Source organism: Perissodus microlepis, chromosome 3 (genome assembly GCF_051167445.1).
Source record: "Perissodus microlepis isolate ML-2025 ecotype Zambia chromosome 3, ASM5116744v1, whole genome shotgun sequence".
Lineage (NCBI taxonomy): Eukaryota > Metazoa > Chordata > Actinopteri > Cichliformes > Cichlidae > Perissodus > Perissodus microlepis.
In genome coordinates, this window is record NC_140463.1 from 7,360,802 (window position 1) to 7,370,537 (window position 9,736).

At 39.5% G+C, this 9,736-nt stretch overlaps 1 protein-coding gene and 1 long non-coding RNA gene across 2 annotated transcripts; one reads left to right on the forward strand and one right to left on the reverse strand.

Annotated features, from left to right (window-relative positions):
• The first annotated feature begins 35 nt into the window (after positions 1-35).
• Positions 36-4,966, forward strand: LOC146389680 (C-type lectin domain family 10 member A-like). The gene is made up of 9 exons (XM_084923023.1): positions 36-105; positions 1,328-1,396; positions 1,490-1,597; positions 1,793-1,891; positions 3,663-3,728; positions 3,811-3,903; positions 3,982-4,136; positions 4,459-4,568; positions 4,813-4,966. Exons 2-9 carry the CDS (start codon positions 1,342-1,344, stop codon positions 4,964-4,966), a joined length of 840 nt encoding a protein of 279 aa, XP_084779149.1. The 5' UTR covers positions 36-105; positions 1,328-1,341.
• Positions 4,225-8,484, reverse strand: LOC146389681 (uncharacterized). Its single transcript, XR_014799773.1, has 3 exons — positions 7,934-8,484; positions 4,781-7,736; positions 4,225-4,570 (listed from the first exon to the last, which is right to left on the reverse strand). It is a non-coding gene; the product is annotated as an uncharacterized LOC146389681 (long non-coding RNA).
• Between the last annotated feature and the right edge of the window lie 1,252 nt (positions 8,485-9,736).

Sequence of the window (9,736 nt, forward strand, 5' to 3'; positions counted from 1 at the left end):
GATGAGTGAGTGTTTTCACACAGCTAGTTGCATGAAGGGCAGGAAGAGGAGGAAATATCAATCTTTATGTCTGAGAATCCCTGCTACTTCAGAGGCAGAACAAAGGTGAGAAACTCTTTCATTATTAATTTGTTTGTAACAGTGTGAATTGGGTTTGATATTTGAATCAGTTTAGTAATTTTAAAAGATGCAGTTTGAATTTCATTATTACATCTTGATGTTAACACAGCTTTGTATATTTATTGAAAATATAAATCCAGTTAAGAGTTTACATTTAAACTGCTTTGGTTTGATTCTTTTCAACATAAAGATTCAAATCTATAACAGGTTAAATTAAAATGCAGAACTGATTCTTTATACTTTGCTTCCGAGCAGCAAGACTTTAAGATGGTCTTGAGCAGAAGTTCTCCAGGCTTTCTAAAGGTCTTTTTTTTTCCATTGGCTGCTTTTTCACCCATTGTCAGTCCAGTTCCTTAAGATTTTCAGCATAGACCGCATTTACCGATGGGGACATAAAGAACTTCCATCTTTGGGCACATTTTCAGGCTCAACAAATGTTGCTGACCTCTATAATTAGAACAAGGGTCTAATGAACCCAGTTTGAGGTTAGGATAGGGGAGCATACGAGATGTGTACCCTGTAACTCAGACTATTTCAGGAACAGCAGGTCCGGGGGAGGTTGAGGTCAGGAGACCTCCAGCAAGAGAAGGGTCTTCAACATACTCATATATGATATCAAAGGTGAAGCAACAGTAGGTATTAATGTAAATGTGGAGTGGATGTGTCTTTGTCACATGGGAGCAATAAGACCCACTCATGAATAAATATCTCAAACCATCGAACTATCCTTTTGATTGTCTCCTTCCACAACTACATCACCGTCATTATAGAACGAACCAATTTTAAAACTGTATCTTTAGGCACTTTGTTACTAGCAGCCTGCTGCAAAAACACACCATTAGTTCCCATTTTTGTGGCTCAATCTATGAAAATTATCTGATATAATACAGTTTGACAGGAATCAAGTATTTTTGCACCAACAAGGTGATTCCCAAATAACTATTACCTGAAAATTTTGACTTAAGAAAATCAGGAAACTGGCTGGACAAAGAAGTGGCAGGTCTAAAAAACAACAAAAAACTGTGTGCTGCAGATAAACAGTATCTGTAAATCAAATCATTGAGAAAGATGAAAAAATTAAACGCTTCATTTTTCAGCATGACAACGATCCCAAGCACACTGTTAATGCAATAGGATTAGAATAGCTATTTTTTGAGAATCTTTTTGTGCAGATTTCTTTACTTTTTTAAATTTCTTATTTAACCAGACTAGGTGGCCGCGATGTCTGACGTACCTTATGAGAATAATTGGGACAACACTGCCCTCTGGACCAAAGGTATCTGTTTGAGCTTGAGTAGGCCACTTATTTGATTTTAGGATTTTAAGATCTACTTGTGAAGCAGTAACTATGTCTGTCTCTGTCTGTCAGATTCTCCACCACACTTCGTCTCACCGATGTCCAGGTTCAAACGCTGGTTATTTCCTGGTCTGACTGCTGTGATCCTGTTGATTCTGATCATAGTGCTTGGAGTTACCAGTGAGTATAAAACAGACACATAAACAGAGATTTCTTTATGACTTATTTTACTCCACTGACCTTTTTGTGATTATGCTGATCTGCTTTGTAAGGCTGTCACTTTTATTCCATTATAGGCTATGCTCACTGTTTTAGTTACTATAACACAAGCTTAGCTAAATATTATTTTTATTTGCTGTCGTTTTGTGTGTTCAGACACGAAGACATCGAAATATCTGTGGTCTGTGGATCAGAGAGTTTCCAATATGAGTGACACCATCCAGTCATTTAACACCTCACTGCATCAAGCTCAAGGTAAAATGCCTGTTAGTCAATGTCTTTGTCACACATAGTATTAGAAAACTAAATGTGGTTAGTTCATATGTAAAGACTTTCTAAGTTAACAGATTTGCGGATTTACAGTGTAACCCACAACATCCAGAATTTTATGGCTCCCTAAAGACAAGACCTGCTCCAGATCTTTCCAGTCATTTGGGATAACTGGGTCTGACCAGCAGCATTCATCTAATCCAACTCACCAGAACGTAGTGATCACTTGACAGTGCTCCTTTTCTCTCTGAGAGTCTAAGACATAAGATCAGAATATATGGCAACAAAGTTAATTACTGACCCTTAGCCTACGGTGCTCAAACACCATATGCACTTATGAGCCACCTTGAACATGATGTTTGTACCCCTGCCTGCTACAGAAGTGAAATAACAAAATACCAGTCTGGTTCAAATCAGACTGGGTAGTGCTTGCAATCTATAGGTGTCTACTATGTCACCCACATGAGCTTTTGAAGGCACCACGGCAATTTATGTAGTCCCCAACAAGGACTGTAGGATTCGATCAAAAATTAACCAAGAAGATTTGGTGTTCTCAACTGCTGCACAAGTGCGCACATTCAAAAGGATTACCCTCTGTGAGCTAAATGTTCATAGAGGTGACTTTCACTTTCTGGGATTGTGATTCCACAATCCTTCCTTTAGAAAGAAGTGAGGCCAAGGTCTAGTGATGGTGAGATGAAGCCTGGTGATGAACTGAAGCTTTCCAACAGGTCGACGGTCCAACATGGTTCCAAGCATTGTGATGATTCATTTGCTCTACTGCGCCATCAAGTGGACGATTCAAGTGAAACAGGCTCTGTGATTATAATGATGTGATGTGTAAACCTCTGAACTAAATAAATAAATTGTTTTCATAGTTATTTATCCCGAATATTGTCTCAGTCTGATACAAAAGAGAAAGTGGAAACTATCAGGACAGAATTTTTAACTGTGTAATCATGCTTATCTACATCTGGATAATGACACAAACTAGTGTGTGGCGCTTCACTTTTTAATAAACTAAAAGACAGAAATCAGATTATAGGATCTGTAGTGTTGTTTATTTATATTATGGAACTTATCATTCATATTTATTTCTGTGTGCATACTTTATTAGGAGAGATGAGATTAAAAAAAATCTCTTCCTTACTGGCTTCATCGAAGAAGAAACGCTCAAGTAACTATGTAGCACGCCTGTAATCCAATTCCACAACACAGTGCGATGGGGAAATCAGCCGTGTTTTGCTGCCCATTTTATTTTGAATCTGGCACAAACCGGCGTAATCAAAGCAAGCCTCGATATGCGCTTCACAAAAACTCCCCCGAGATTACCCGACACATGCTTCGAAGCTTCGGCACACAGAACACATCACTACCAATGTCACTCCACCTTCTTAACAAGGTCAGGTTTCTTCCTTACGACTGTAGTGATGTTCCAGATACAAAAAAGTCTATAATTCTGAGGGTCAGCAGGCCAATTGGTCTTCGCTAAGGCAAACCCCATCGAGGCCTAAACCCCCAAGGCTACCAGTTCCCTTGAGGCCCCGGTTAGCCAGTGCTGTCTCACTACTAGGTGCTTTTAAATAGCTGCCTTTCACGTATTCTATTTCATATTAAGACAATTTTAGGGGTTTTCCCATAGCCCTTGTGTTCCTTAACAACATCTTATGTGAAGGATTTTTGAGATATTCTAAATTAATCAGTGAACTAGCCACAGTGTCAAACATGCTAACATGCTAAATCTTTTTCTTTCTAGAAACAGCTAAACAAGTTCAGCAGCTGCAGTTTACTGTTGAGAACAACAAGGACCGGCTTACCTCAGGTCTGTTTGCCCCCCTGTAGATTTTACTGCTGGTGATGACTCTAAACATCATGTTTAACTTCTGTTTGTGCTGTGTGATCAGTGTCGGAGGCCATGAAGCAGCTGGCACTCATCGACACACTCACCAAGAATATTGCAGCCATCAAATGTTCCCTTGAACACATCATCAACAACAGTGCGTTTACCATATTTTACCATTTTACACATCTGCAGACTGAATTTCACATCCGTGGTAACTGTTTCTCTCTGTCAGGTTCAGCTACAGGTGGTTGTTGTCCTGTGGGTTGGACTGTGTTTGAGTCCAACTGTTACTTCTTCAGCGGTGATTCTCGGTCCTGGACTGGGTCCAGAGACTGGTGTGAAACACAACAAGCCCACCTGGTCATTCTGCGTAACGACAAGGAGTGGGTAAGACCTGCCCACACCTGTCACATAATCTACTATGAAACACTTTTTTGCAATATTGTGCAATATTGTATTGTACCACAAGATGGAGTAGTGAGTCAATGTAATTTTTATTTAAACAGCTTAGTCATTAAATACAAATTCTTATTTGCAAACATATGCTGGGAAAAGGCCTCCTGTTGAATATTTATCTCTGTCTTAGCAGAGACAAATATTCAAAAGAGCAGGAACACATCTCACAACAAATTGACACACACACACAAACAATAATTTTTTGTTTGTTTGTTTGTTTTTTTCCAAATGCCGTCATTGTCTCTTTATCCAGGACTTTGTGACCCATAATACAATCCCTCAATTGTACTGGGTCGGTTTGTCTGACTCCAGAACTGGGAGGTGGGAGTGGGTGAACCAGACACCATACAGGATTGAGCGCAGGTCTGTTTCAGAAACAGAAAATATAAATTCTCTGTTATTTTCTCCTGTCATGCTGCATTAACTGTGTACGGCCACTTAATATCAATTAACTCGAGACACAAGGATAAAAATGACTATTTCTTGCATTTATAAAACATTCTCTAACCTGCAATTTAAAACTCAAGGTCCAATTAAAAATCTGAAAACTTTCTGTTACATTTTCTCCTGTTTACCTGTGTTCCCCTTGATGAATGTGCATTTTCAGGCGATGGAGACCTGGGCAGCCTGACAGCTGGACTGGGCACGGTCTTGGAGGGGATGAAGACTGTGCTCACCTTCACAGTGATGGACGCCTGAATGACCACCACTGCTCCACCAGGTTCCGCTTTATCTGTCAGAAACACAGCCTGAACATTTGAACACATTCGTCGCCTGGCTCCGCCCACAAACTGCTCTCCAACTACTGTTGATTACAAAGAAAATTTCTCTTTAAGATATAAGACAGAAAAATCTTATCTTATTAAGTAGAATTCATCTAATGTGGATTTCCTGTTCCATAGTGGGGCGCTGTTGAGCTTGACCAGAATGAATGGGACTCTATGGAGTCCATGATTTACAGGTTGTGTTTTTGTTGTAGTAAAATACCTTTCTGTGAGTATTAGGGACATCACACCACCAGGTCCAGTTTATCCCAGATCACGAAGCCTAACCCTTTGTGCTCTTTAGCTTCACCTACCACCATTCAAACTGAACAGGCTTACTGTGTGCATGTTTTAGATAGTACACAAGAGTCACTGTGATGTCACACATTGATTATAGACTCACTATGTTGGGTTTTAAGTGCCAGAACCAATAAGCAGACTGGGTGAAGTGTTAAATTATCAGTTGTGTGCATCTCACAGGCACAAATGCCTGTTAATTACTGCCAAGGAAGATTAAGATAAAATCCTAGAATTTCACTGACCAAACCTTTGGACTTCTTGGATTGTCTGTTAACTGCACTGAAGCCATATGTTGGTTAAGATAATTGCATCAAATGCTCCAAAAGCACAAACATCATCCAGAAATGCAGTTCAGGGATTCTCGTTGGCTGAGCTGAAGCCTAGCAGACACTTAGTACCTGTCCAGCTTGACATAATTTAAATAGGTGAATCATAAAAATTGTACTACAGTTGTACAAACAATGCTACAATGTAAACCTAAATAAAAAGTATCCTTCCATCCATCCATTCTCTTCCACTTGTTCTTGTCAGGGTCGTGGGGTGGCTGGAGCCTAGCACAGGGCGAGAGGCCGGGCACACCCTGGACAGGTCACCAGTCCATCCCAGGCCTAATACAAAGAGACAGACAACAATTCACACTCATATTCACACTTAAGGGAAATTTAGGATCACTGATTAACCTAACCCCACTAACTGCATGTCTTTGGACTGTGGGTGGAAGCAGGAGTACCTGGAGGGGTGATCAATAATTGAGCTCTGTGGAACTCCACAACCTGTGAAAGAACACTCTGTGATGTCCCGGCGTTTTCAGTGGAAGAAACACATCACGAAGAACACAATCAATTTACTAGATCTTCCTTGCGAGGATGATTCAGACTTGCATCAAGAAATTCTATGTTTTTTCTTTATGATTTCTCGAGTTTTCGCTTCTAATTTCATTTTGTTGATTTCTTTTGTTGGGTTTCTGATGTTCTTAGGTTCACTCAGTCTTTCCCTGTCTTTTTTTTGTCTATTGCCTTTGACCTCTTGTCTCTGGTCACTTCCTTTTTCAACGTTATTCTCTGATGCGTCTTGTTCTAGATGCACTTTGCTTTTTGTTTCCCTCTTTGCAATTATATGCCCTGCTCTCATTGTCTCAACCTTTGATTGCTCTTACATGTGCTCTGTCCCCTCCACCATCTGATTCCTCACGTAAACTTTAGTTTACTTAAAGAAAAAAAATCTTGCCTTCTTTGTTTTTGTAAAATTGTTTATCAATATTTTTTTCAGCTTGCATGCTTTTTATGTTGGATGACGCGAGTCTCCTGACAACTTTTAGTTTACATTTTCAATTGTAATAAAGTTGCTTTTACACCCAGAGTACTCCCTCTGTTTGGGTCATCTCTCCTGAATTATACTGAAACTTTCAGTGACTCCGATACACTCTAGCTTTTTGTTCACTTGTCCCAATAATATTTTATTCATTTATTGGTTTCACAAGGCAAAATATATCTACTTACAGTGAGCATATGATAAATCTGATGTAGTCCATGCAATGAAACAGCCAATCCTAACAGCTACATGTGTCTAAAAGGGAGTTTTTCCTTCCCACTGTCACCAAGTGCTTGCTCAAATGAGGTTGTCTGATTTGGGTTTTTTCTCTATATTATTGTAGTGTCCTTATGATATAAAGTGCTTTGAGGTTGTTGTTGAATTTTTCCAGTAATTTAAAATAGACACACCAAGCGCAGCAAATGGAAGTTCCTATCTATATCAGATATTATGGTGTCATCATTTTGCATAGCAACAGCATAGTAATGGCTGAAATTTTGTACTGCTGTTTTGCAGTCATGCACTTATGTAACACCCGTCCCACGTTCTATTGAGAGGGGCCCTGGGTTCCTGTTGTTACTTTCCTATTGATACTCCCTTTTTAATGCTTATGGTATTAAATATGCAATAAAACTACACTATATGGAAATAAATCACACACAAGTAGGTTAATTATAAAGTTAACTCCACTTTAGTGAATGCTTAATTAACAACACAAAAGAAAATAAGTAAAATCAATAAAGTTTGTTAAACAATGGTAATGTATCTACCTCAGCAGAAACAAAATAATCAAATAATATTGGGGGCCCACACGCACTCTCACCAAACACACACACACCTCAAGTGCTACAGTCTTTCTGCTAGCAAACCCCTCGTTGCAGGCCTGAGTCGTGGCTCGGGTGCGTTGGGACCTAAAACAATATGGTCGCTTCACTTGTTGCCAAGCAATAAAAATAAAAAGCACGTGCAAACAACAGTACTCACACCTCCAGGCAGTTCAAGGGGATAGCGGGGAAACTGGGTCACGGCTACCAGCAGGCCGCGGCAGCAGCACTCACAGTCGTCCTTTCCACGTGCTCCCACGTGAACACATAACTTCAGCACACCAGCAGAAGGGACCTCTCTGACACGCCAGCAAGACGTCCGTCTCCTCCTACTGAATCACACAACCCCGCTAAATGCCAGTTTACATGCGATAACATTCAATCTTAGCATTAGCTTAATAAATAAAAACAGAGCAGAACAAGAGCTTAGCGAATATGCTAGGCTACGCTAGCGGCTAATCGCGGTTAGCAGTTAGCCCGTTTTACACAATAACATTGGGTATAAGTGTCAGACAAAATTCACATTTACCTCACAGTAGGGTACAACAGTTCTCGACTCCAGTTAACTATCCATCAACGCGAAAATACGTCGGTCGCCCTTCTATGAACTCTGCATTCACTTGACACTGTTCAGCTCTCGTCTCTCTCGCTTCCTGCAGAGTGCACACGGCTCCTGTCCCGATTCGGATTTGAGGTGAGACACACGACTTAAGGTCCATAGTGGGTCAACAAAAATGATTTTATTAAAACACATATATGTGGTGAAGATAAGCTCTGCAAAACATCAGCCTCAATGTCCCCAGAACAATAGTTGGGGTGTGATACTTATAGATATGATGACCAGTGACATGCGTCACTGCAGATGAAAAACAACATGCATGTTCCAGTAACTCCAGCGAGGACATATTCCAAAAAAGAACAGCTCCTTCCTGTACCACCCGCCAGATGCTTCCTGTTATTACACTCTTCTGGACTTATCAGAACTAAACTGTCACGTATGCAGGTACACAACATTTGCAGTCAGTTCACTCAGGCAGACTATGTGTCTGTGTTGTTAACCTTAGTGCATGACCCCCCTCTACGTCATCTGTTACCAGGCAAACTTCAATGCAGCAGGCTGCTGAATGCACACAGGCAATATGTGGTAAATTGTACTGTAAACATGTAGGCAATTCTTTCAATAGCTGTACTTTGCTCCATAGATCGGCCAGACGTCGCGCTGCCCGTAGCTTCGAACCATTAATTAACTTGGCCGAGCTTCAACTCTTTAATTATGCCATATGTGTATAACATGATTACAGTTGCACCTGCAATGAAAGATTATTATGTGCTTATGCTCACACCTGAAATACAGACTTTAATGTAACATCAACAGTTTCAATAAATGTGTCAATGAAATGATAATGATAAATCATAAGTGATGCAACAATAATAATAATGATTATGAATAGTAACAGTAAAATAATATTTCATCCCGACACTCCCCACTTACTCCCACCCCTCTACCTGAGACTACTTCAGGGTTCACTGGAGCTGTAGTACATATCAATACCATATCAAAAATAATGACATAAACCTCAAAATACAAATAAAAAGGTTGTGCATTTAACTGACACACATCACATAATTTGCAGGCATTTGTATACATTCTTGAACACATTAAACATTTGCAATTAACTATCAATATTAATGAACAAATTTAAATAATGAGCTACTTATATAGCCAGGGCTACACTTATAATAGTTCTATCCACAAGTTACAGCCTCAAAATGTTGAATTAACACTTTCATGCATGAATTATGAAAACCTCAATCAGGATCTTTTTTTCTTAGGTATTTTATTCATCTTTAGGCATGAAAAGATGAATAAAAATACTTCAGAAAAATCAAGGGTCAGGATTAAATAACAAAAATTACAATGAAACACATCATACATCTATAGTAACATTAAACGACCAGTGGGTGGCAGGGTATTAAGTGACACGTCAGTGTCCAATATAGTGGTTTATGTGCAAGTATACCATCAACACTGACACAAAACAAGAAAACAGCCTTTGAATAGCTGCCCACTGTAGTGACCACTATGTGTGAAAGGGTTAAATATGATACAAAATGACCCCATTACACTGCCTGGCAAACACTTAGCAACAAGCTAAAATGGATCAGTTTCAGCATTTATTCATCCACAACACCTTATAAAAACCTGTCTTTGAAATTTTAAAGCAAACACTTCAACATGGGCATGTCCCAGGGAAGCAAAAATATTAAAACCTGTTATTAAATCTGTAGTTTTTGATCCCAACCTTTTCCAAGGCTTTGTTTTGTACATTAG

What these genes read in the sequence shown, in the direction of transcription:
- LOC146389680 (XM_084923023.1), top strand. Translation starts at nt 1,342, where the DNA reads ATGTCTGACGTACCTTATGAGAATAATTGGGACAACACTGCCCTCTGG. An exon ending in TGAACACATCATCAACAACA is followed by an intron (nt 3,904 to 3,981) that starts GTGCGTTTACCA and finishes TCTCTCTGTCAG; the next exon opens with GTTCAGCTACAGGTGGTTGT. An exon ending in TGCGTAACGACAAGGAGTGG is followed by an intron (nt 4,137 to 4,458) that starts GTAAGACCTGCC and finishes CTCTTTATCCAG; the next exon opens with GACTTTGTGACCCATAATAC.